At 41.1% G+C, this 27,765-nt stretch overlaps 1 protein-coding gene and 4 non-coding genes across 6 annotated transcripts; all 5 read right to left on the bottom strand.

Moving 5' to 3' along the window:
* Positions 1-123: 123 nt before the first annotated feature.
* JMJD6 (jumonji domain containing 6, arginine demethylase and lysine hydroxylase) lies at positions 124-18,779 on the bottom strand. 2 transcript variants are annotated; one of them, XR_013585920.1, is made up of 7 exons: positions 18,453-18,779; positions 14,343-14,731; positions 10,738-11,024; positions 5,401-5,536; positions 3,792-3,810; positions 2,021-2,159; positions 124-715 (listed from the first exon to the last, which is right to left on the bottom strand). XR_013585920.1 is itself a non-coding variant. In XM_078599135.1 (6 exons), exons 1-6 carry the CDS (start codon positions 18,585-18,587, stop codon positions 596-598), a joined length of 1,206 nt encoding a protein of 401 aa, XP_078455261.1. In that variant the 5' UTR covers positions 18,588-18,774; the 3' UTR covers positions 124-595. The 2 variants fall into 2 exon arrangements, 1 of the variants encoding a protein (XP_078455261.1); XM_078599135.1 differs by lacking the exon at positions 3,792-3,810 and having other exon boundaries at positions 18,453-18,774.
* Positions 18,780-20,426: 1,647 nt separating this feature from the next.
* LOC144723571 (U1 spliceosomal RNA) lies at positions 20,427-20,590 on the bottom strand. The gene has a single exon (XR_013586223.1). It is a non-coding gene; the product is annotated as a U1 spliceosomal RNA (small nuclear RNA).
* Positions 20,591-22,377: 1,787 nt separating this feature from the next.
* On the bottom strand, positions 22,378-22,541 carry LOC144723566 (U1 spliceosomal RNA). Its single transcript, XR_013586222.1, has one exon. It is a non-coding gene; the product is annotated as a U1 spliceosomal RNA (small nuclear RNA).
* A 3,173-nt stretch (positions 22,542-25,714) lies between these two features.
* On the bottom strand, positions 25,715-25,830 carry LOC144723799 (U5 spliceosomal RNA). The gene has a single exon (XR_013586330.1). It is a non-coding gene; the product is annotated as a U5 spliceosomal RNA (small nuclear RNA).
* An 860-nt stretch (positions 25,831-26,690) lies between these two features.
* LOC144723654 (U1 spliceosomal RNA) lies at positions 26,691-26,854 on the bottom strand. The gene has a single exon (XR_013586251.1). It is a non-coding gene; the product is annotated as a U1 spliceosomal RNA (small nuclear RNA).
* Positions 26,855-27,765: the final 911 nt, after the last annotated feature.

Raw genomic sequence — 27,765 nt, 5'->3', positions numbered from 1 at the left:
TATGGATCGTAGCATCACTGGTCCGTCCTCATCTGGAAAGTCCTCATCTGGCAAGTGTGGGGAGACTTTTCATCAAGCCCCAAGGTGCACGGGCACTCCACCGCTATAATGCAACACACTCCACAAATTCCGCATATTTTATTCCAGATATTTCACCATGAGAAAAGTCAAACAGCAAATTAACTCTATTATCCATATACAGCAAATTATGACGTTGATAAAGAACATTTTAAAATTGCAAATATAAAGACTTCTTATGCAAAAAATGTGATAATCTAAAGGGGCCACCCCCTCTAAGTGATTGATAACAGATAACATTTCAACAGTAATGGACTGTGGTAACTTAATAAACAAACCAAACAAATTGAAAAATACATTCAAATGTATTTGTGATCAATTAAATTTAGTTCTCAATGTATTGCTTACAAACTTTTTTTTGAAGTTTAAATGCCATACATTAATTACAAATACTCAGAGGGATTTCTTGAAGTTCAATACAAATGTTAGCACACTACATGCTGAACGATAATCATTGAATGTTTTATCATTGCAAATTCTTCAGAAACCGCAGTCGTGTATGCGATGTGCAAAAAAGTTATCTTCTGGTATTTCGCTCAGATTTTAGTCCACAATCCTTGTCATTGACAACACTTCGATCTGTGGAAGATTTTAATCTCTTTCTCTTGTGCGTCATTCCTTCTCCGTTTCCAATATTCTGTAGAAAAAAGGCACAAAAACGTGTAAATCATTAAACAAAAAAAATATATCAATGGATATGAGATTGCAACTATCTGCTGAAAAATATATTGCGCCGACAGTATATGTACCATAATAATAATAATAGGGTTTTCCCCCTTTTTTCTGGTAACAAAACTGAAACCTTTTTACAAGGATTCATGTCTGTATTAACCACAATACTTGCAGTCAAAATGGTGTGGAACAATCAGTTTCAAGTGTTTTTGTTTGCATTTTGACTGCAAGTATTGTGGTTAATGCAGACATGAATCGTCGTAAAAAGGTTTCAGTTTTGTTGCCAGAAAAAAGGGGGAAACCCCTATTATTATTTTTTGGTACTGGCAAAGGAGGTCTAATGAAGTAAAGTTACCGAGCACTATTCTTTGGGTCTTTCGATAAAGTCACGTAGATAGGCTGAAAGAAAATAACAAGAAACTACGTTTCGATCACAACACAAGCGATCATCATCAAGGGGAGAAAAGAGGAAAGCTGCTGAGGTAGACTGTTTTAAAGGTTCAAAATGGGTGTAGCCCAAGGGTCATAAAGAAATTGGCGGGGCTAGTGATGTTAATGTGATAAATTAGTATGTTAATGTGAGATCAGAGGGTGACCTCCACAACGAGGGCGCGGAAGTGGCTATGATAATGTGAGAGATTAGAATGTTAATGTAAGATCGGAGGGCGACCTCCACGACGAGGGCACGGAAGTGGCTATGATAATGTGAGAGATTAGAATGTTAAATTAAGATCGGAGAGCAGCGACCAAGACCCAAAGGACCCAAAGAATATGAATTCCTGCAGTCACTAAAGCTTTAAGTCAAGATTTACCGAGCACTACTTAACAACACAATTAAACAAGTTTTCTTTACGTTTTACACAAAAGGTTCCAGCTAAGTGTAGATCAATTTTTGCAAAAATTCGAGCCACCAAACAGGCAGGAAAACATGCATCCATCCTATATGCCTGGAACTCCAGGATACACAGGGTTTCTGTAGTGTGGGATATTGGTATGCACGTGTAAGTATGTGTGACTTTACAGTTAAGTGCATGTAAAGCAATCATTTATGCAGTGTGCATGCATGCCTTTGAGTCAACAGTGGGTCTAGGAACATTTTAGAAAGTATACATGGTGTACACATGCACAATTTACATGTTGAGAGGCGTTCCGTTTTCACGATTTTTGACTTGAAAACACAATTCCATGCTTTCAATTGAATACAATTTCCGATGACGTACACGTACGTACGTACGTGTACGTCATCGGAATGGGAAGGGGTTAAACTGACCTCAGAACCCGAATCAGAAGAACTCGAAGAGCTGGAGGAAGAGGAGTCACTGGAGGAGTCCGAGGCAAATCCTGTCGACTGCTGGAGGTTCACGGAGTCAGCCACCGCTGCCAGATCTGGGAACTCCTGCTTTAAGATTCTAAACGACACAAGAATTAAAAAAAAAACTGTAAATGATTTAAACAATACAAGTGTGTTTGACCGAGTATCAAGTTATTTTCCTCAGGAAAGCAATTCATTAATCGGATGTTTGGGCAATTTCTTTTGTAACGAGTATGTTCATGTGGGTGTAAAAACCGGAGTGAAACTCAAACATACAAGAAAAGAACATTTAATATCATACAATATGGTACAATTCAATTCTTCCACTGCTATTGCCTTACGATCCAGTAGATTGGAATGGTTAGGCAAAATTTCCATGCGATCCACAAAACCTGCGCCAAAAAGCACTGGATTGCAGGCATGCATAACACTCGGCAAAATGACCCAGTGACTGTGGAGCCACAACTATGAGTCTCCCTCACTATGCGGCTAACCTAGATCTACCCAACATTCGCTACACTATGCGGTGGTTTAAATTCACTCAAATGTCGCGATGCGGTCGGACGTGGGACAATATTGTGCGGACTGTACTGTGCGCGCTACTCGGGGCAGGCAGCCGTCTCGTGCGGTTTCGCTTTGTGAGCCCTTTTCTTGGAAGACATCACCGCATAAAGTGAGGGAAATCTGTACCTTAATAATGCTGTTCACTCCAAAGATAATCAAATACCAGCCTTTTAAAAAGTATATTTGCATTTAGCAGAAAAGACTCAAAACTCTAGATGGTAAATTCTCATATATGGTGGGCCCACGTTAACGATTACAGGAGATGTAAACCAAAGCACATCATATGCAAAGCCCTTTAAATAAAAATACGCAGAAAAATTGGTGTCTTTCAGCCAGTTGCTCATTTACAAATTCTACAGTTCCAAAAGAACACCCAACGATGCGCACAAACCTCGCGATTGGACCACAATGTTGGTAATCTAAAATATAAAATAATATGAGCATTAATTTTGGTATTACCATTTGGTCACCGATGTTGTGGTAAAAGCACTCGACATCCAACCGGACGGTTGCACACGAACTCGTCAAATAATTCCTTCCGAGTATGAGTACCCAATTTGTGGCAATTCAACTGTCCTCGTCTGTGAATGGAACTAGCGCCTCGCCACAGAAATGTGGAATAGCTCAGTGGCCACCCAAAGCAGATGACTGCTGGACCCATCGCTTGTCACAGCAAAGAGGTTTGTAGTATATTGCACACATTTTATGACTTGGCTTACTCAGTACAATATTTATTTGATTTTTTATTACAGGGGTCACTCACGTGGTACATGAATGATGCGACAGACCATCTCCGTAGAGAGTGGGAATGTGTGACGTGTAAAAATTGCCAGTGAATCTCTCAATGTAAGAGCTACTCCTCTTATCCGTGAATGCTATTATCTGCGGCCCCACATGGCATTGCAGGTCGCATAATGAGGAATACATCGGTTTTCTTAAGCTGATAAACAGCAAAACTACTCTGTTTACTTTGAAATCTTACAACAAGGCCAAATTACACTTTCATGATGAGTCTAATAACGACTTTAGATTCATAAATCCAAGCTGGCAGTTAATAATACATTGCTTGCAAATAAAATAATTGTGTATTCCACAGAAAGACAGATTCTAAGGAGTTGGTACTGCAAAGGCAAATTTAAAGTTTCTGCCTTTCCGATCATCTTACCTGTGAATCCCCCAGGGGTCTGCAGACAACAGAAAGGATCGCAGATCAGCCGCCCCCATGGATACTTACATATACTTACAGACTTACAGTAAACGTTAAAACAACGATGAAAGCCAGTAGACTATTTGGCAATTGTGAACGTGTTTAAAATGAAAAGCAAACATCCATTTAACGCATATATTTCTCAATATGTAAAGTTTAATAATAGCCATATTTAACGTTTCTATTGTATGTTTTATTTGTATCAAATAGTGCTCTCTGCATTGTTTACATTATTGGTAACTGTTTGTAATTTTGCTTTATTTATTTAAATCTACATCTCCCTTGAAAATGATACATCTGTTCTCATTGGGCTCTTCCCGGACTATAAAGGTTGTATAACCATCTATTCATATTTAGTTTACCGAATACATCGAAGCACATTGCCAACTAACTTAAATACAGCATAGGCGTATACAGTAATAATTAGCGATATGACCACGTCAATTGGATCACATGCGGTCCCAAAAAACTGATGGCTTTCTTGCAATACACTTTTCAAGTAATTGTGTTATCTGCAATCTTAATGAATAAGTGCTCTAGGTAGTTCATGCCTTGACATTGCGGTTAATAGAGATGAATCTGAAGGACAATAATTTATTTATCTGTGCCGCTCACTTAAGTTTTCCCACAGATAAGAGGAGTTCTACCGTGATATAATACACATGCACTAAGTATTTACATCATTAGACCTCCTTTGCCAGTACCAAAATATAATAATAGGGGTTTTCCCTTTTTTCTGACAACAAACTGAAACCTTTTTACAAGCATTAGCCACAATACTTGTGGTCAAAATGTAAACAAAAAACACACTCTGATAATATATGCATTGTCCTTGAAACTGATTGGTCCACACCAGAGACAGCTTTCTTTTGAGCCTCATCTCAATTGGTGCTAGACCCAGAGGACGCCAAAAAAAAAGGCGTCCTCTGGTCTGGCCAAATGGCGTCCTCTGGTCTAGCACCAATTGAGATGAGGCTCAAAAGAAAGCTGTCTCTGGTGTGGACCAATCAGTTTCAAGGACAATGCATATATTATCAGTGTGTTTTTTGTTTACATTTTGACCACAAGTATTGTGGTTAATGCACACATGATTCCTTGTAAAAAGGTTTAAGTTTTGTTGCCAGAAAAAAGGGGAAAACCCCTATTATTAAGTATTTACACTTGCAGCAGATTGGCTAAAGGGCTGTCTAAGGTACCAGTTTCACTGTCGTAATACCAATTGACAGCACTTCTCATTTGGAATGGTCATGAATTGTGACAACTAAAAACCCTCCAGATATTGGTCAAGACACCGTATTGCTCATCACTGATACAGTGCACTCTGTCACTGGGAGACAATAAACGATGTCTCTCTCTGCTGCTTTTACAGTCTCGAATCACAAGACCAAATACGTTTAAGTCAGAAATATTACATTCGTGTAATTATTGATACTCTTAACACGTATACACTTCATCTGCCTAAAAATAAAATCGGAAGAAAAAAGATCTATAAATTCTGCTCACTTGTATAATCCACTATTTAAATTGCAAAGAGCAATAAGGAATGGAATGTTAAACAAATACACACCTGTACCACTTTCTGGAGAGCTTCGGCCGTCCCCTGACAGTTTTATGCCAAACCACTGGGAAGTTTGTGACGCTTGCAAAGTTTTGGGTCACTGCAATTGTGTTTTCGAGGTTGAGGACAACATGCCACCATCCACCTGTAACAAAGGTGAAGCACTCTTTCATTTGTTTACATTTCTGACAAACAGTAATATTTATAACAGTTCCAACATGAGCACAGTGCCACATTTAATATTTGCCCTTAGCAACCTGTCCGAAGGAGAAATATAATTGCAACTTATTATGGCATTGCGTTTTAAATTTGTTCACGATTGTACGTACACCTTCATGAATGCCCACATACATCTTAACGGTAACTCAGCGCATTACTGTACAAAATTTAGCCTGTGTGGCCGTGCCATGTTGTGGCCAGCAGAGGGCAATGCAGCAAAGAACCATTGTTGTACTGTGATTCTATGCTCCTCAGCCTTCACCTCACTGAACCGATCAGCGTGAATTATGGTCCAATAGTCCCATGACACGAAACGGGGCATGCAGAGCAACTCGTCAAGCAGTGGATTCATACAAGAGCTGTACATTTACATCTAGCTTTGGTAAACATTACTCCATTTGTGTGCACATATTTTTTATCGTGAATTTACAAAGCTACCTCTGAATCCTATGTAAATATAAAATTATTACCCGCAATCGTTTTATCCATTCATCTGGAATCATCCTCATAATAACCAATGACCAAAGAAGATCAACATTTTAGACAAATCTAACCATCGTGACTGTGATATAATTTCTTCCATCAAGAGGAAAAAACGAAACTCCCAGGAAATATCTACGAATTGTAACATCTTGCTTCAAATTATGTTTTGGCTTCCAAATGTGACATGTGCCTAATCACGTGTGCTACATGCGACACAAACTGGAGTAGTCATGACAAACAAGTCAAGAGAATATTCCCCAACACTGGAGATGCACTTGCTTCATCTCTTCTGTGCACTTTCATTAAAGAGATTAAGTGAGCAATAAACAGCTTCCCCCAACTAGCAGTGGGTTAAGAAATTCTGAGCATTTCCAAATGGGACATCTATACTTTGATATCATGTGTCACACGTGACTCGGTGTGGATATCACAAGGAAGCACTGGCAATTCCTCTTTCCCAGCATATAGTTGACCTCGTCTCCCTTGTAATATATACATTAAATGCTCGCCATGCGAAGTGACTATGTCCATCGCACAGATGCCGTGTGTCCACCATATGCCTCAAGCACATAACATGACACAAATAGACATCACAAAGCACAAAGAATCCATGTTGAATTCAACGATAGTGCAAGGAATGTATGTTTGATTCCATTGGTAAAAAATGCAAATAAATTCATTGGGATATGGCCGTGTTAAGTGGGCACCAGGCGTTGTACTCTTATGCGTTGTATATGAACGCAAGGGCTTTGGCAACGATAAAACTAAAGAATGTTGGAAATAGAGAAACAAAAAGGGGACTGCCGTTCCAGTCAGCTGGGCCACATTTGTGTACGGCGAATTACGTTGCCAGTGAAATAGAGCATAATAAGCTCATTGGGCCCTTCCTACTGAAATAAATAAAATCTAAATCAACACAAGTGTCTGTGCCAAGGGCCACATCAGTGTATCCCTTATGGCTGTGGGGACGCACAGCACTTCCAGAGTGGTTCACGAGTTATTTATTTGGCATCCCTGGTATGCAGGGATTTTAATCAGGGTTAATATTTAATGATTTAGAGGTTGTAATCGTTGCCTTACTGCCTATTTATACTTTTCTAAATGTCATTCATAAATTGGTTACAATGTATATGCAATGTTTATACATCTAAGCCAAGCATTCGTTAAATTAGATTATGCTGTATTCGTCATGTACATTAGTTTATAGACACAAATAAAATGGGGGACTGACTTGATAATCACCACATCAAGCTGTTCCACAACAGACTTCACTATCACCAAAACGTTCCCCTTAATAATACATTTCAGGTCTGCATTTCTTACTGGTTTGTCGATTGAAATGTAATTTATTCAGTTATAATGCGATGCAAGTTCCGTTTAAAAGCACAACGATTTTAGTTTTGGTGATGATAGTTCAGCAGCCATTTGCATCAATAAAAAGCGTTTCCTCTCATTGTTTCACAGCCCTTTGTCAATCCACTGCTGGATAATGGCCACCCCACTGAATCCTGGGGACTGTTTCAGTACTACGTAGCCTAACCCAAAAACAAACACTGAATATACAGATCAAAGACAGCACTGGTCAGTGCTGGTTGGCAGAGGTGGGACAAAGTCATTGTTATGCAAGTCCAAGTCGAGTCGCAAGTCATCAAATTCATGACTCGAGTCTGACTCGAGTCCAAGTCACATGACTCGAGTCCACATCTCATAGGTGGGACAAAGTCATTGTTATGCAAGTCCAAGTCGAGTCGCAAGTCATCAAATTCATGACTCGAGTCTGACTCGAGTCCAAGTCACATGACTCGAGTCCACACCTCTGCTGGTTGGTATAGGGAAGGGCCGAGGAAGGTTCAGATAGTTGCCATGAACGGGGCCAGGATTCAAACTCAAGTCATCGGGGGGTTCCTTGCACAGTGCTTAAACAACTGCACCATCACTCCACCCCCTGGTATCAGATTTGTATGAAAGAAAAATCTCAACAAATCCTTCACGTGCAGCCAAGTAAAAAGCATCAGGATTTTCAAGTGCTATGACACAGTACAGCATCTAACCTTTTCAATAAAAAATCTAAATATCAAATAAATCTGCATTAATTAAAGCAATCAAACCCTACTCTTAGGTTTTTTCGGTAAAGTCACGTAGGTAAAAAAATAAAATTAATAAAAGTAATAATAGAAATAAAATAATAAATCACGACGTTTCAGAGGCAACACAAGTCTCTGTCATCAGGTGGGACCGTCACAGCTAGATTTACTGTGTCAAGTGAGGCAAAAATTCCAAGATACAAGTTCTTAATGTGGTAGCCAATGAATACGTTCAATTCATTGGCTACCACATTCAGATAAGCCCCTCCCCCCCCTCCTCCCCCCTTAACTTGTATTTAAGAACTTGTAGCTTGGAATTTTTGCCTCACTTGTCACAGTAAATCTAGCTGTGATGGTCCCACCTGATGGAGACTTGTGTTGCCTCCGAAACGTCGTGATTTATTATTTTATTTCTATTATTACTTTTATTAACTGTAATTTAATTTTTTTACCTACGTGACTTTACTGAAAAAACCTAAGAGTATGAATCCTTGCAGTCACGAAAGCTTCAAATCTAGAATCAATCAAAACCTATACAGTATATTTATTTCCTTCACAAAATGCACGCGACTTCATGTGTAGGCCAGAGGTCGCAAACGGGTTTTGATTCCTTACCCGTACCCGGCCACACCAGGGTCGCAAATGGGTACCCGTACCCTACCCGATACCCAGCTACCCGTACCCGGCCGGGTATCGGGTAGGGTACGGGTACCCGATTGCGACCTCTAGGATGAAGCCATGTTGCAGGCGCGGGTGGGTTGATTCTAGGAACTTGAATTGTGAGAAGAGAAGAGACAAGTCGTTGGGAAATGAGTGACAAACAGTTACTCACCAGTGACTCACGGCCTACCCGTACCCGGCCGCACCAGGGTCGCAAACGGGTACCCGTACCCGTACCCAGCCGGGTACGGGTAGCCGGGTATCGGATAGGGTATGGGTATCGGGTACCCGATTGCGACCTCTGGTGTAGGCTCTCGCCCAGGAGGCGTGACCCAGCAAGTCGAGCGCCCTCTACTGGTGCGTGTAGCTCCACACGTGGGACTCACACCCAAAACGCCACGTCCCCGCACGTCTGTTGGACGCTAATGTGTGTCTGTTGCATGTTGTTTCTGTACGTCAATAATTATATTTGTCTAGCCATCTCTCTACCCCCATTTGGCACTGTTCGGTAAGAACAGTGACATTAAGTATGTTTGGGTCTGCAATAAACACAATGTTTGAAAACACTAAATGTAGATAAATGAAAAAGAAGCGCATTGATGACCATTTAAATAATGACATAAAGTTTTCGTGACTGCATGAATTCATATTCTTTGGGTCTTTCGGTAAAGTCACATAGATAGGTTTTTCTTTTTCAGCCTGATGACGACTGCTTGCGTTGCGATCGAAACGTTGTAGTTTTTTGTTATTTTTATTTTCTTTGAACCTATCTACGTGACTTTACCGAAAGACCCAAAGAATATGACCATTTAAATAGATTTTTTAAGTATAAAAAAATAACACTATAAGCAACGAGGTCAAATTACAAAAAATGATCCACTTTGGCAGTTGCTGAGGTCACATCCGATACTTAAGCACAGAGAAGCAGCATTACACTCGATATCCGAGGTAAGTATCTGATGAAGCACAAAGAGGTTTGAGTGAAATGTCATGCGTTGAGACGTTGAATTCAGTCACGAAAATAATTTGGCCGACAGCGAGTTTTATTGGTCAGAATTTTGATCAATTACATTGGGGTGAATAAATAATGTATTTGTAAACGTGACTATCTTTACCGGATGTTGGAGAGTTGGTGACAGGAATTATGGCATGAAACTACAACGTGGCCTGACCCGAAAACAAACACAGATAATATGGATCAAAGTCGACAATGTAGAAGTTTTTGTTCTGTTGCACGCCCACAACATAAGATTGGCTAGAATTTGGCCACGTCGGTTTGACAACAGCATCACTTCCGCAGTCAAAAAGTGACGGCAATTTTTTTTTATTTCAGAAAGATGTAGGGATTAAATAACAATGCCATTCTTGTATACATCCCACAAATTTCACTTTCCCTTTAGATGAAGACACCGATATTCTAAAATACATCAAGTTTAACAGGAACGAGGTGAAGATTTCAAGTCGGTTTAGTTTTCACAAACAAAAAAAATCTAGAGCAACAGAAATTGTGAATTAACTATTTAATCATCTATCTTTTGATTTAAAGCTGTCGTGACTGCAGGGATTCATATTCTTGGTTCTTTCGGTAAAGTCACGTGGAAGGGAAACAATAAAATAATAAAAATATAAAACAATAAAATAATTAAAATATAAAACAATAAAATTATCACGACGTTTCGACTGCAACACAAGCAATCATCATCAGGTGTGAAAAACACAGCAAGAAAAATTGAAAAAAGTGCTTGTGTTGCAGTCGAAACGTCGTGAGAATTTTATCGTTTTATATTTTTATTATTTTATTGTTTCATTTCTACATGCTCTTACCAAAAGAACCAAGAATAATCATCTATTTTTCAATCTCCCACAATTTGCCCTTGACATTCGCAGGCTGCAGGCTTACCTGGGACAAACACTGTTTCTCCAGGCTTCTGCAGGATCTCGAGTGGCCTGAACTCTGGCGGCCAGGAGGGCTCTTGTGTGCGCGGGTAGATGACACTAAACCACGTGATGGCCTCGTCTTGCTGGATGCCTCCCTCTTCCCGTGCCACTTTGATTAGTTCTCGGGGTGTATTGGTCGGAAACAGACACCAGCGCTTGTGCCCTTTCACCAGCGCGTTCCAGGCACTCGTGCCCAGTGGATCAATGTGAATTCCTGTTCCTGACCTTGCAGGACCCATCACAAACCACCTGAAGAAAAATATAATTGCTTTAATTACCAGTGTTTAGATGTTGTACGAAAAAAACGAATTGTCTTTACCTGTAAGGTATTTGATAAATATATAATTTAATAAATATTTAATTTAATAAATATTTTATCGATCATAAGGTGCGACACTATTTTAAGTAAATGCCCCGAGCTTTTGTTTCTCCCAGGCACTTTATCAGAGCAAACACGGGGGCTATCAGTCCTACAAAAAAAGACAAAGGCAACCCAATCCACACTGATAGGTGAGCCCACTGATACCCCTTCATATTGCACGTACAGACTGGCACAGGAATATGCTTCACCCACCCCCCACCCATCTTGCGGTGAAGCGTAGATTGGACTATGAACGCACCTCCAAGAAGCACGGTTGGTTACGTACGGTGCTAAAGAAATTCAACATAATTACAATCGTCACCTCACGAGGTTTTTTTTTTTTAATCTGCCATGATCAATTAATGTAAAGCTACATTTGTATTTAATTCTTTAACTTATTTTGTAGTAATGTCACTCAAATAATAACGTTTATACTGCTATTTATTTACTACATTTTCACTTTAAAGTTCAGAAAAATAAAAGGCACCAGATTATAATTATATAAAAAATATAAAACAGCGAGGACTGTGCAAAAAGACTGAACACCAGAGTACAGATAAAACAGCTAATAATGCGTCGGTGAACAAGCCAGTATACAAACACTTCATTCCAGGACACACGGGGAAAAAACATGATACAATAAGGTAAACATTGGCATTATAGAAACAGAAGGTTGTAGTGAGCTCTCATTTTATAAATCAGGAAGGCAAGTGTTGCCATCCAGTGTGCATTCTGAGTCACAATGCATTAAGAACTTGAAGTATATTTTGTTCAATGTCTTCTTGGTACCAAATCCAAGGGCAAAACATAATTGCTAATTTCTGTGATTAACGGTATCATTTACAAAGTCAAAGAACCGACTCCCATCACCTATAATGGAAAAAAAAAATTCGATTTGAAAATATAATCGCCAGCTATTATTGATGATTCATCAAAAATTGCCAGAGGGTCATATCATTCCAGCCTGCTTGTTTTATTAGAGTTTAATATTGTATGAGCTGTAATTTAGTATAAAATGTCAAGATAAACCGAACATTAACTCCACTCATTAAGAATTCTAAGACTGTAGAGTCTTAAAACAAAAACAGATACGTTTTTTGAATAGGCATTTTTTGGGCTTAAGATCGTGTTAAGGTGTTACATTCTTTGTAAAATTATAGTACAGCTATTCCTAATGGGACAAATAAACAAGATGGAAACACATTTTATTTAAATTTCGATTTAAAGCTTTCGTGACTGCAGGGATTCATCTTCTTGGTTCTTTCGGTAAAGTCACGTAGAAGGGAAATAATAAAATAATAAAAATAAAACATAATAAAATACAATTATCACGACGTTTCGGCCACAACGCAAGCAGCCGTCCTCAGAAACGTCGTGAGAATTGTATTTTATTATGTTTTAATTTTATTATTTTATTATTTCCCTTCTACGTGACTTTACCGAAAGAAGCAAGTAGATATTTTATTTAGTTGTTTTTAACAGATTCCACTTTGAAAAGTCTGTTAATTAAACACTACCTACTATCTGCGCGAGTTGCCATATTCTAACAAAACAAGTTTTCATTTTAAATATATGGCCATGCAATCCTACAATTACAAGCTAGGAAATATGCAAATGCATGGATCATGTAATAATTTCCAACATGCGCTTATCTTCAGAAGTATTTAAACAGTATGATGGAACCCGACAAGAGATGTCAGAGCTAAATGTATTTGCATGTTTGCAAAGTAATTTTTTCACTTTAATCAGTGTGGCCAGTTTTCAGTAGGGAGTGTTCCGAGTAGAAATATAACTATATCTTGGAATATATTTACCAGAGTTATAATGACACCACCCTTTATGGGCGGAAAGAACGTGCAAATAGATAAATTACCACAAGCTTTCAACCGGTAAGAAAGCATTAAAATAAAAAAAAACAGGCAAAGGCAATGTCACCCACGTTTGAACAATAAAGAAGGATTTACTTTATCTCACTCGTGCTGAACCAAGTGAGGTGAGGAGGTAACATGCTAAAATGACCTATGGACTGGGCGTCATGGTGGCGAGATGCTAACTACCTCTCCTGGAATGTAGGAGGTCGTTCGACCCGACGCCTGTATATTTGGAGTCTGTGTGGTTGGGTGGATTTTTCTCTGGGTCCTCCGGCTTTTCCCTCCACATTTAGAAACATGCGTTTAAGAGTATTTGGCTGCTATACGTTGCTATGTGATAAACCACTTCGTTGAGCTATTGTGACCAGGTCACTTCTGAAAAAGAGCTATATAGCTCAGTGGGCCATACCTGGTAAAAAAAAAAATTAGTAATAGACTTCATTTAATCCTTTGGAATTGGATAATGTAAAATGTCTCCTTTCAATATTCAACAGAAAGTTATATATAACCAAATAGAGCATGACCACGTAAGGTAGATATAAAACATCACAATTTTTACACAGATATATTTTAAGTTTTGCAACATGTCCATCTGCCCATTCCCCATCCCCCCCACACCACTGTTCCCATTCTTTTGTACTGGAGGATACCTCCGCATGCAAGCGTTTAACACCCAAGCCTCTGCACAGATAGATTTAAGAATTCATTAATTTACTGGCATCTGCTAGCCATCCCATAGCCCAGGCATACAGAACCTGGCATTCCCAGGCAGAATCAAATTCAAGCAATAACAAGAACCAATCTTGCTTAGCTTCCAAGTTCTTGAGAGAGAGCGAGTGCTTTCAGGGTGACATGGTAGACGCCATCTGTTAAATTATCCATGGAATTCCAATAATGCTATCCATGACATGGATAGCCGGCCAGGTGGCAAGATATGACCAGGACTCTGCTCATAATCACCAGGGTGCCAGTACAGATCCTGATTGCAGAATGACTCCGTTAATCTTCTATGTGAGGCTGATGATATCAGCACCGCATTGTGGTAAACCAAATGGTGGTTTTCCGATAGAGGAACTGGCTCCCATCAAGGAAGCATGGAAATTCGGGCATCTGCCAATGCTCAATTGAGAAGGCAGATGCTTTCATAGTTTTTGGTGTTGTCTGTTTTGCTTGTTTTACATTATGTATAAAAATGTTTGGATACAGAATATTATTTTACAATGTTAATGGCAGCCCTTTATTTTTTAAATCACCCCTTGTTTGAACAACACTTTGCTAGCTCTACCCTTTTTCCTTCGTTAAATAAATGAAAGTGGTGAAAATAAGGGTATTTACCTGTAGGGTGGTCTTCGCTTTTCCCCAGTGTACTTAAAAAGATCATCTTTAAAAAACACTGGGATCTCATAATCCTCCAGAAGCTTTCCTTTCTTGGCATGGTCTCCAAAGCTGCTATCAAAGATGTACAGTGGGCTGTCGTCATTTGTAGTCTCCACGTAATCTATGTAGTACTTCATCTTCAGCTTGACCGAGTAGCCGTCATTGTCCTCACCGCATTTGAACTTTTGGTTTCTGTATTTCCTCTTGAGACGATCCAGTGTCCATTTCTCATTCGCTGCCCACGTCTTCTGGCAATTGAGCAGCACACACGGCTTGTACAGCCTCTCGTACTTCTCGATAAACTCTTCCACTGAAACGAGCTCAGCATCAATCCTCTCCACGTTATCCTGCATGACAGCAAAACTATTTAACTTAAACGTTTAAGCAAGCAACAACGAATAAATAAACCATCACCAGCTAAATAAGGTGCAGTAAAATGTTAACAAATATGTACGATTTTACCACTGGGCAAAACAGAATATAATTCAGTTGGATCATATATATTATTTGGAAGGAACACAAACAATACTTAGTGAGCTACAGATCGGGAAATAAAAAATCCATGTACAGATGACATTGACACAAATATTCAGACTGCTACTTATTTAGGTACATAAACATTTTTTAAGCAACAAACATCAATCGCAGTATCGGCATAATAGTTGAGGCAAGGAACAGTCCCAGTTATTGCGGCAATGTGGAAGGAAATACCAGGGACAACATAATTTGAGAATTGAAGGAATTCTAGATGAGTAATGCAGTGGCGACAATGACCTGGGGCATGGTGTACAATGTGCCTCGGTGCAACATTCACAAAGCATGACAGACAACGTGAACTACAAACAAGGCAAGGGAATCAAAGCTCTGATCTCTCTCCACGTTTGTCTCTTTATTTTACTGTGCTTCTAAAGTATTCGCTCGATGTCTATCTATCATTTTATCTATTTATCTCTGTGTATCTCTCTCACTGTGGCCGTCTTTCATTCGGAATTCGTGTCGGAACTTTTTCACCTCATCTGGGGATCCGGGCCTCATTACTACTATTTCTGAAAGTTTTACAATGCAGTATAGGCAAAATTATTGTATGTTATAACTGAAATTGGAAATTGGAAAACGCAAGTAAATATAAAGGTTTGACTTTAAAACTGGTTTATATATCATTTTATATTTACATGTTTGAAAAATAACAAAGTTATTATTTTTCTGCTATCCTGACCATACTGAGACCACCAGGACTTCCCTGACATGCCACGAACATTATCGACCCCCATCTTGCACGGACCTTGGCAATAATTAATGGGTTTTAATCTTCACATGCAAATAAAGACAAATTAGGCCAAAGTTGGATAAACAAAAACTACATATGTTATAGTGTAAAAAAAGTTAAATGTATAATTTTTAAAAAGTTTTATTTCACTAAATCAGGAACTTTATTCACCGCAAATTAACAAATGCCATTATTGGTAAAACAATGGAAAACCATCACAATAAGGACAACCATTTTCGGCATTAATTTTACAAAGACACCACTCAAATTGACACTGAGATTAAAATGGCCTTTTATCACAAATGCATATTACGGTCCACTCAAGTGGTTTATTTGCCCGTTCAGCATTATGCCAAGCAAATAGGGCAATAAAACGACTTCCTCTCTAAACCGAGCTTCATTCCCTGTACTGAACAAAGGTCACTGGCAAATAAAAACATGACAGGCTATTAAATCAACACAGCACACAGGCTGGAATACGGTACAGTGCTTAACCAAACGATGTCAAATTCGACATTTATTTTGTTTACTTTTCAAGCACAACTGGGCAAGACGTGGTGACACCATTGTACGAACACACTACTAACCCGAGGGGTGTCCCCAATTGCCAACCTCACAAAACCAGTGACATCCTCAACATCCACAAAATACAGCCCTTTCGGACACAACCAAACGTAATATCCAACTTTATCAATTCATTCTCTCGCAGACAGGCAGGGAAAAAACACGTAATTAAGGTTTGCACCAACATACACAATGGCCTCAATGCAAGACCTCACACCTTTACTACCTACCTGTACGCTCCATGTATTTACTGAAATACCCATGTAGGGTTAATGTAACGTATCTTTCTAAGAATGTGTGTATGCCACAGACAGGTTCGTTATACACGTGTGATATGTTTGAATGAGCTGTGCCTACGCATTTGCCAAGTTTTTGCACTGCTTCCCAGAGAATTAGGATGCAATAATGCACATATCGTTTGTATTCCACCTTAAAAATACACATTCAACTGCTCAGAATCTGGTGAATTTTGTTTAGAAATTATTGTCATGATCCAACCACTATCACCATCACCGAAAGCCCACATTTGTTCTAATAAATGCATCTCTTTCTGTTCACATCAGTATATCCTTAAGGCCTGAATATCGAGTCCTATTTTCTTCTGTGACACTCATATAGAGTAGCCAAGTGAAGCTTTCCAATTACAAAGTCTTGCATTTGATGTTAAAATATGCGCCCTTAAACTCATCACCACAACCCACAACGCTTCTTCACGACACTGGGCTCCCCGTCAAAGCTAGCACGGTAATCCGATGCACGGGTTTCAGAATACAAGGAATATAAAATCTGGCTGTCCGTCTGATGCTAGTTTTAATTACTGGAGAAACGTAGTACTCAGAACGTCGCGCTCAGATTTAAATGTTGTGGATTTAATCTCCAATGCACCAGTTTGCTGCTTTACTAGTAACTAATTGGCGGCATCTGTTTAGGTGACAAACCTTACTTATTTACGCGATCTAACCCAAGAAAAATACCTGTATTACGAATATAAATAGGGTCCAAATTGACAAGAATGTTGTTGCACATTTTTACCTTTTACCCTTAACTAAGGAACGCACCACAACTAAGAAATGAACGCACCACGGCGTTTCACGGGAAACGGTTCCCAATTCCAGAACCTTTGGAACCGGTAATCAATATTAAGGTTACCGGTTTAAGTTTAACAACCTTGAAAACTACAACCTGGAACTCGATAAGCTAAATGAAGAGACATCAACACCAAAATGATTGGATCCGGACGGAGGTTTGATGAGTGCAAGTAAACAATTGGTAATTTTGATTAAGAAATTTGTTTATGCAAATTCCACATTTTAGCGCCAAAAAATATAACAATTCCTTTACGTTTCGATGTAAAGCTTTCGTGACTGCATGGATTCATATTCTTGGTTCTTTCGGTAAAGTCACACAGAAGGGAAATAATAAAATAAATAAATAAAGCTTTGTACTATTATATAATAAAATACATAAAACAATAAATAATCACGTTTCGGCCACAACGCAAGCATTAACACGCTGTCTTTCCGACAGCTTTGTTCTTCACCTGAGGACGGCTGCTTGCGTTGTGGCCGAAACGTCGTGAGAATTTTATTTTATTATGTTTTATTATTATAATTTCCCTTCTACGTGACTTTACCGAAAGAACCAATACTATTAATCCCTTTACGTATTTAGTTTCACGTACGTCTCGTTTCGCTTGCAAAATACTCGTTCCACTCTCCGCTACTTATAAAGTTCACGTACTTATGCGGGTTTCAAATTGTTCTAGGTTATGGTTGTTCAAGGTGTGCACCTGGTATATTGTTAGTGTACTGTAGAGTCTTGTCATTGTACGATTTCATGTATTGGCATTGCACTCCGCTCTATGCGTTGTTGCTACGCTGTCAAAAGCCTGCTGCTACTGCCACAATGTGTTGTGTTAATATTTTTGTTGCTTCCACTGCTGTATCCACCACACCGCGCTGTGTGCATTGTGACACATGCCACCGCTACGTGGACCGTGGTTGTGCTCTGCCATTATTCCATGTTACAGTCGAACGTTGTACACGGCCAAGTGTAGCGTTACGTTCCTCTCTGGTGCCCCCGCACCTGATATGACACTGTTCGAGGCTACTATAAATAGCACTGTGTTATGAATGCTATATATGTCCCTGTGTGAACCGTGTCACACGTTACTACTACTACACACACACAACGCGCCGTATCTCCACCACGTTAACCCCCCTCCCCCCACCGCTCACCTGGACGGCTCCGCGCACGCCTCGCAGCTCCCAAGCTTCGCGCAGCCCCTGGCGATTCCACGCGCCGGGCTCACGCAGCTCCGGCCTCGCGTTGTTCTTCGCCTCGCGGATTCGCTTCCTGCTCCTGTGATTCATCGCGAGCGAGCGTGCGGGGCTTGGCCCGTGAGGTCGCGAGCAGCAGCTACAACAGCAGCTACAGCAGTAGCTAAAGCGAGTAGCTACAGCAGAAACACGTGCGCCGTGCTGCGAGGAGGATGGCGACCGCCCTCTCCTTCCTGTCCCCCTCCCCGGAACCTCAATGACCGGACACGCGGCGACGGCGCCAACGGAGGCGCCAAGTGGGAGGGAACCAATCCGTGTCGTCACTTCCGCCCCACCCCCCCCCCCCTGGCACGCGCACCCTTTCGCTGGTACGGGCGGGGGGTTGGGGGGAGGGTGACGTCACCTTTCTGTGACACGCACAGCGTGACGTCATCGCTGTCACGGGGCTGTCGTGCGCGTTCTGACGGTTGGAGCTCGTGCGGCCTCTGAAATCGTCGCTTTGGTCCACTGGGCCTCTGACGTCATCGCTCGGTTCGGCCTTGACGTCGTCGCTTCGTTGCGCGGTGTCGTGCGGCCTTGTGACGTCATCGCTCGGTGAACGGGTATCTCGTGTGCCCTCTGACGTCATCGTTTCGTTGCGCGTCCTCGTGCGGCCTCTGACGTCATCGCTCTTTCATCTCGTGAGGCCTCTGAGAAGAGTGATGAGCAAAAACGAAAAGTGTTTGTGGTCTGCCAAAATCTGTTCTGAAACTCATGACAAGAGTGTGTAAAGTGTAAATTATACTCTTTGGTTCTTTCGGTAAAGTCACGTAGGTATAAAATATAATAAATCACGACGTTTCATCAGGTGGGAAAGCATGGTCTGCTGAATCTAGATTTGAAGCTTTCGTGACTGCAGGAATCCATAATATTTTATTTTATACCTACGTGACTTTATCGAAAGAACCAAAGAGCATGATCTGCTGCTGAGACTGTTTTAAAAGGTTTGAAATGGGTGTAGCCCAAGGGTCATAAAGAAGTGGGGGGGGGGGGGCTAGTGATGTTAATGTGAGAAATTAGCATGTAACGGTGAGAACGGAGAGTGGCCTTTGTTTGTTTATTGCGGCGGGAAATATTTCTGTATTAGAAGGGTTACTGCAGTTGTGCAGTTATGTCGTGCAAATTAGCGCAAGCCCTCCTCGTCTTGTTTTCAAGATCTTTTCATGATGTTGTCTCCCATCTCCCCACGCTGGTTTGTTATTTATATATCGATTATAATATGTTTACAACTTTTAATACACGTATGTAATATATCCTCAGTTATCGACATTTACTATAGCAAAATCTGAATATTAAATATTTTGTAAGATTTGAAAATATCGACGTAAATATAACTGAATTATGTATGGATGCCAACTCGCAGGCCCCCCGCGCGAACCCTTTACCCGTGGCCCCACCCCTCCCCTGGCCAACCACACCAGATGTCACGCGCCGGACGTGAAGGGCTAATGATCATTAAGGGCTGAACGATTTGGGGAAAATATCAAATCGCGCTTTTTCTGACATTGTTATTTCATTTGCGATGAAATGTTTTGAAGCCAAGCTTCAGTTCAATGTAATAGATTTAAAACATGTGATGGAGCATTACCACATGATACCATTAAAATATGAACTGCTCTATATATTCTAATGCGAGGATGAGAACTTAAAAGACATGAATTGCTTCCAAAATGTATTTATTAAAATGTTTTAATTGACATTGAACAATCAAGCATAGAACAATTATTAAGTAAAATCAATTTAAAATAATAATAAAATAAATCGCATTGTTTAAAATTGCGATTTCTATTTGAAAACGATTAATGGTACAGCCCTAATGGATAATCTACATTAGCAAAACCCGACAGAGAAATAGAACACTCCATTGAAAATAATTCTATCTTTGCTTTAAATCGGGGGATAGCGCGAACGCAGTCCCCCAGTACCACAAATTATACAGTCGAGTTTCCCGCATTTGGGGAAATCGCAGGGGTCAACCCACCCGCAGTGCAATGGATGAGCCTCGCCCTGGGAGGACCACCTAAGTGATCATGGTGCCTCCCCTGTCAGGTAAGTATGAGTTGGGTTGCTCCCACTATTGCTATATGACCCAGAATCCTGTATCTCTACTCTATGGGCCCTCGAAAAGCTTTTAAGCTGCGATAATTAAAAACGTTAAATAAATAAATGAGCGTTATACACGGAAACTACATGATGAAAACAATATTTGGAAAAGAGATCCCTTTATTAAATACTTAACTACATTAAACACTTAACTGACAACGTAGTTTGTGAGCAAGCCCCTGAAATGTATTCTGGGTAATGTCGGCTCAGTTTCGTCCATACGCATTGAGGGGGAGGGTCTACTGACAATGTGCGTTCGCAAGGGGGTGGGGGGGGTGAAGCCTCGATAATAATTTGTCTACATTGGCCTTCAAATGAGTAAGATAGTCCGGTGGTGGACTATCTGTTTGCTTAAACACGTTAATATTATTAATCTTTGATCGTTTCTGCGTGGATTAAATATCGGCCGTTCTATAGGAATCGGGGGGGGGGGGTGTAAAAAGTCCGCGTGCGTACAGGGAGGGGGGAGGGGTCAAGTTGTGACATTTTTGCGTACCTACTAAATGGATGGCCCCTTACTAGATTAATGGTTTGATGGCAATCATTTGTTAGCAAATAATGCATTTAACCGTCAGTGCTCCTCCTAGCGATTACACTGTGGAACAAAAATTTTGTTTTTGTTCCTGTGTAATAAGTGTTATTTTCCAATTGCTTATGCCGCAAAAGTACAGAAAATGGCTATTATCCCTACAAACTTTTCTTTTGTTACCAGGACATAAAAACAAGGTTAAGAATCCACTCCATTAATAACATTGTGTAACAAAAAAATTTTTGTTCCTGGGTAGGAAGTGTTATTTCGTAATTGCTTGTGCCTCAAAAGTACAGAAAATGGCTATTATTCCCCACAAACTTTGCTTTTGTGACCAGGACATTGATATTTTGAAATGTACCTATTTTCAATGAGAAACGTGTGCATTTGTGTCATTCCCTCACATAAAGTCCTGGTCACAAAAACAAAGTTTGTGGTGAATAATATCCATTTCCTATACTTTTGAGGCATAAGCAATTAGAAAATAACACTTAGTACCCAGGAACAAAAATCGTGTTACATAGTGTTATTAGTGTGTTTTAAATATTCAAATAACATTACTCTCTGGTTCTTTCGGTAAAGTCACGTATATAGAAAAAATGATAAAAGAACACGACGTTTCGGTCGCAACACAAGCATCCGTCATCAGGTGAGAAAGAATGATCTGCTGTTGTGGCTTTACATAGGCACGAGAGGGGGGTTTGTAGAGTCGTGGCTGCAGGAGTTCACGGGGGGGGGGAGAGGGGTATATGTCCATAATAGAGGTTTTTTGGGGTTAAACCCGCCACCACTCGACACAGCCAATTAGTAAGATTTGTCACGTAAATAATGTCGGCTCACGGTACAAAGTGGGGTTACTAGATTCATGGTTTGATGGCAATCGTTTGTTAGAAAGTAAACCCACATTTAGAATTCGAGTATGACGTTTCGCCAGTAATTACAACCAGCCTCATCAGGTTACAACCAGAGTTGTAGAGAAATGTTCCTGTTTCAGTCTAACATAGAGGGATAAATGTGATGTCGTCACTTGTGAACCAATCATGTCCGGTTAATGTATAACATGAATGACAAAAGCTATCTCTTTTTGGTTGGGTTATTCAAAGTTAATCAACACCATCACGCATGCACATTGTGCCTTTTTGGGCACTCTACATCGTCACACTGACCTCAAAAGAATGAACTTTCAACCATTGCCTTTTTTTTCAATATTATCGGGGGATAGCGCGAACGCAGTCCCCCAGTACCACAAATTATACAGTCGAGTTTCCCGCATTTGGGGAAATCGCAGGGGTCAACCCACCCGCAGTGCAATGGATGAGCCTCGCCCTGGGAGGACCACCTAAGTGATCATGGTGCCTCCCCTGTCAGGTAAGTATGATAATTGGTTCTTTACCCTTCTATCTGGCAACAAAACTGACACCTTTTTTTACAAGGAGTCATGTTTGCATAGACCGCAATACCTGCAGTCATAATACAAACAAAAGAACATAACTCTGATAATGTGCACTGTCCTTAAAGTTGATTGATCCACACCCGAGACAGCTTTCCTTAGAGCCTAGTCTCATATGGGTTGGACCAGATGACGCCAAAAGGCGCACAACTCAAAGACAATGCACCATCGGAGTATGAGAGCTCGGGGCAAGCATCTACACTATGGGAACCTCATTTGCCAGTAAAAATATGATAATTGGTTCTTTACCCTTCTATCTGGCAACAAAACTGACACCTTTTTTACAAGGAGTCATGTTTGCATAGACCGCAATACCTGCAGTCATAATACAAACATAGGTAAGTATGAGTTAGGATGCTCCCACTATTCCTATATGACTCAGAATCCTGTACCTTTACGCTATGGGCTCTCGTAAAGTTTTTAAGTGGTGATAATTGAAAATGTTAAATTATTTAACACTGTCATTTTACAATAAGAAGAAAAATGTTAGTCAAACAATCACTAGTTTTAAAAGGTAACATTTATGTTAGCTGAAATCAGTTTACAAAGTAAATCCACAAATGCATTCTGGGTAATGTTTGTTCAAGTAACGTTGCCATTTTAGAGGTTTTACCTTCATTTACAGGAGTATTTATATATTGTTTGTTATATCCCACAACTATACCAAGGGAACATTCCCATTACCATAACCATCATAAACCGATAGAACTCATAGCCATTGACAGCAGACTTCGCTATGAATTCACATTGTACGTCCATGAATTCTGATGCACCTGCGCTGGTTAGGCATTGCCTCACCAACACATATTTTACCTGGAATGGCACCTTCTACAAACAGAATGAGGGTACCCCTATGGGCTCCCCTTTGTCACCAGTTATAGCCAACATGTTCTTGGAAAAGTTTGAATCAGACGCCATCCAGACATCTACCCTGCGTCCTTCCCTGTGGAAGAGGTATGTGGATGACACTTTCGTCATCTGGCCACATGGCCTCCCAGCATTGAACCACTTCTTGGACCACATCAATTCTAGACACCTATCCATCAGATTCACCATGGAAGTGGAGAAAGACGGTAAACTACCATTCTTGGATATTCTGTTTGAGAGGAGGCCTGACGGATCCTTGGGACATTCTGTCTACAGGAAAGCCACCCACACAGATTCCTACTTGAAACCGGATTCCCACCACCACCCATCTCAAAAGAATTCTCTCATGAAAACGCTATACCACAGAGCCCATGGCATTTCTGACACACACCACCTGACCGGTGAATTAAGACATGTACATCGGGCCCTCAGGATGAACGGATACTCTGACCGTACTATCCGCCAAGCTGTCTCTCCCACCACACAGAAACAGCCACTTGAAACTCCGACCAAAACCATCACGTTACCATACATAGCAGGCGTGACCAAAAAGATCTCCAAAATTCAAAACAAACATAAGATCCAAGTCCGATTCAGTACAGTGCATAAAATCCGTGATCTGATTCCATCTGTGAAGGATGTTGTTCCTGACTTACAGTATCCTGGAGTCTACAAATTGAGTTGCATTTGTGGTGATTGCTACATTGGAGAAACGAAACGTCATGTTTCTGATCGTGTCCGCGAGCACAAGTCAGATCTGAAACACGGCAGAACTGATTCTTCTGCCGTTGCCGATCATTGCTACAACTCGGTGGGCTCTCATGAAATTGTCTTTTCCGAGACCAAGGTTCTCTGCAAACCTCCCGGCTACCATCAAAGGTTTGTACACGAAGCCATACAAATATACAAACACAGACATAATTTCAACCGTGATGATGGGTACAAACTTAGTAATCATTGGAAAGATGTTATCAACCACGCAAAAAAGACTTAATTACACTTTTTTGGACCATCTTATCTGACAGGCACTATTTTACTTTACTTCACCGAGTGTTAACATCCCCAGTTATTTTTTGGCAGTGCTCTTTTCATTGTTCAGCCAGCATTGGTATAAACATGGGCATTTTCGTTCTTTTGTTTATCATGTGTATCAGACCTCCCCTCCCCCTCTCTGTCCATTGTGTTGGCGTGTGTAGCAGCAGCCGCGTCCAGGTCGTCGTCCATTGTTTTGGCCCCGCTCCCCCCTCCTCCCCCTCCCGATGCGTTGTGCTTAGCACTCCGTGCTGTCTTTGAGCCCCGCCCCCCCCCCTCCCGATACGTTCCATTCATTGGCTACCACATTCTGATGAGCTCCCCCCCCCTCTCCTCCCCCCTTCAACTTACTTATAAGGGATTACTTCTTGAATCGTTGCCTCACTTGATGCAGCTAATTCGGCTGTGACGGTCCCACCTGATGACGGAGACTTGTGTTACCTCCGAAACGTCGTGATTTTTGTTTTTATTTTATTTTCATTAATTTTGATGTTTTACCTACGTGACTTTACCGAAAAAACCTAAGAATATGATGCCTTGCAGTCACGAAAGCTTCAAATCTAGAATTGTCTCAGTCGCTTTCTCTTTCTCACCGGAAGACGGTGGCTTGTGTTGCGATCGAAACGTCGCGATCTATAAATTTGCTATCTACGTGACTTTACCGAAATAACTAAAGAGTATTACTGGTAGGAGCCTCCTGGTTACACCAGCCCACAGGGGATTATTGTGTCCGTCCGTCCGTCGTGCAGGGAGGGGCTGGGTGAGGAGGGGCTGGGTGCGGAGTGTGGGGAGGGGCTGGGTTTGGAGGGGAGGGTGGGGAGGGGCTGGGTGGGGAGGGTGGGCTGGGTGGGAGGTGGGAGGGGTGGGGCTGGGTGGGGAGGGGCTGGTCACCCCGTGGTGCCCTTATAAAACTCAACGTTTAACCTACTCACGCCGGCTTGTGGTGCCCTTATAAAACTCAACGTTTAACCTACTCACGCCGGCTTGTGCCCGCCCTCACAGTCGGCCATTTTTGCGGAATATACACCATGCCGCCGTTGACCCTGGCCATTGACCGAGCAACCCAACGTTCCTACCAGCTCCCTCCGCAGGAATGTGTTACTAATTCTGGCTATAAATCAACTTCCATGTACAGTATTTTTCATTCAAAGCAGAGTGCGATTTTTCTGCAACGAAAAACTGTTTTTTATTATAAATAGGAGCCCTGCACGCAGGGCAACAAAAAATTGTTTACAGACTCGTTGAATTGTTCCTCTCCACGGAAATCTTTAGTAAAAGGCGAAAGATTTATTCGCTTTGAAGAGAAACCAGAGCATTTAACTTCAACAACCCACCCATCACGTTATTAGATAAGAGCCCTCCCTCTCTACTATATGGGGTCCCTAACCCTGACTCCCTCACATGAAAATAACATCACCTTTCCAAGATATTTCACAACGTGCATATTTATTCATCGAATAAAAAAACTCGAACATTTCCAATAGTTTAACGGTGGTTCTGGCTCAATGCAATTACAAAAAATCCTCTTCTTCGTCAGTGGTCCTGCAAGCGATTGTTTGTGTGTTTTAAATGTTCAACGTGAAAATAACGTAAACTTAGGATGCCCTTCTCATACGTTCGGATCGGAGACCTCAATTTACCACGTATAATTTAACACGTAGGATTTCACGACACAAAATCAATAATAGTTTTTTTTTGGGTTACATCGCGTAAATATATAAATGAGTCGTTAAACGCGCCACCATCCGACAGCCAATTGGTACGGTTTGTCACGTAAATAGAACACGCCAATTCGTTATTCGTACAGCACACCGGTGTATTGGAAAGCAAAGCCACACCATTTACAATCGACGTTTCACCAGTAATTACAACTAACTTCATCAGGCGAAAGCCATACTTTGTGGAAAAATCCTCCTGTTTCGTTTCTTAAACAGAGGGGTAAGATGTGATGACCGTAACTTGTGAGCTTTTCTTGATCGAAGTGGGGAGAGGGGGTTAATGAATGCAAATTAATGGCAATGCGTAACAATTGCCGGTTGGGTGATTCATATGCTAATCAACGTATGCATGCGCATTATTACCACAGACCCAACTTATAACGCCATCCTTCGTTTGTCCTAATCCGTCGCCGAATAAAGAAACGCACCAAGACAAACATTATTTTTCTTTAAATATTCGGGGGATAGCGCGAACGCAGTCCCCCAGTATCACAAATTATACAGTCGAGTTTCCCGCATTTGGGGAAATCGCAGGGGTCAACCCACCCGCAGTGCAATGGATGAGCCTCGCCCTGGGAGGACCACCTAAGTGATCATGGTGCCTCCCCTGTCAGGTAAGTATGAGTTGGACTGCTACCACTATCACTATATGACCCAGATCCCTGTACCTTTACTCTATGGGCCCTCGTAAAGCTTTTAAGTGGTGATAATTGAGAACGTAAAATTATTTAACACTGTAATTTTACAATAAGAATAAAAATGTTAGTCAAACAATCACTAGTTTGAAAAGGTAACATTTATGTTAGCTGAAAGCAGTTTACGAAGTAAATCCACAAATGCATTCTGGGTAATGTTTGTTCAAGTAAAGTTGCCATTTTAGAGGTTTTACCTTCAAATACAGAAGTACTTATCTATTTTTTGTTATATCCCACAACCCTACCAAGGGAACATTCTCATTACCATAACCATCATAAACCGATAGAACTCATAGCCATTGACAGCAGACTTTCAGGCTTCGCTATGAATTCACATTGTACGTAATGGCCATTCCACCCACTATGCGCCCGTCAGACAAGCAGGGTGACCAGCAGAGGGCAGTGCCTTGCGATTGTTGGACTGTGCGCAGAAAGAACCACGCAGGAGTACAGGAACCCCCCGCAAATTCACGAAAAAAAATATATTTAAAAATATTTTTTTTAAACACGCTTTAATGAAATGTATTGTTCGAGCTGCCCCTCCCCCTGCCCCCATCGCCCCTCTCCTCCTTCCACACCCCCCGCCCCTCGGCGTGGCTCCTTGAGGCTTGCCGTGACGTAAGGGACCGTGGTGATTTACAGGCAACGTGAGGTGAGCGTCTTCAATTAGAGCCGTGAAAAATAATGTTTTCATTACCATGAAAATGGATGTCTCCAAGGAGCTTCTTTACAACTCTATGCACCTGGACCCTGCGCCTCACTCAATGGACCTTGTCTCAGTCGCTTTCTCTCTCACACCGGAAGACGGTCGCTTGTGTTGCGATCGAAACGTCGCGAT

The sequence above is a fragment of the Lampetra planeri genome, chromosome 1 (genome assembly GCF_965212315.1).
Source record: "Lampetra planeri chromosome 1, kcLamPlan1.2.h2, whole genome shotgun sequence".
Taxonomy (NCBI): Eukaryota; Metazoa; Chordata; class Hyperoartia; order Petromyzontiformes; family Petromyzontidae; genus Lampetra; species Lampetra planeri.
The sequence above is the reverse complement of the archived record's forward strand: the minus strand, read 5'-3'. Positions and strand labels throughout refer to the sequence as shown.

Excerpts from the sequence above, each read along its gene's own strand:
- JMJD6 (XM_078599135.1), bottom strand. The coding sequence starts at position 18,587 with ATGAATCACAGGAGCAGGAAGCGAATCCGCGAGGCGAAGAACAACGCG. Across the intron at positions 5,537-10,737 it reads AGAAACAGTGTTTGTCCCAG|GTGGATGGTGGCATGTTGTC; the intron begins GTAAGCCTGCAG and ends CCTTTGTTACAG. Across the intron at positions 2,160-5,400 it reads CTCTCCAGAAAGTGGTACAG|AATCTTAAAGCAGGAGTTCC; the intron begins GTGTGTATTTGT and ends TGTGTCGTTTAG.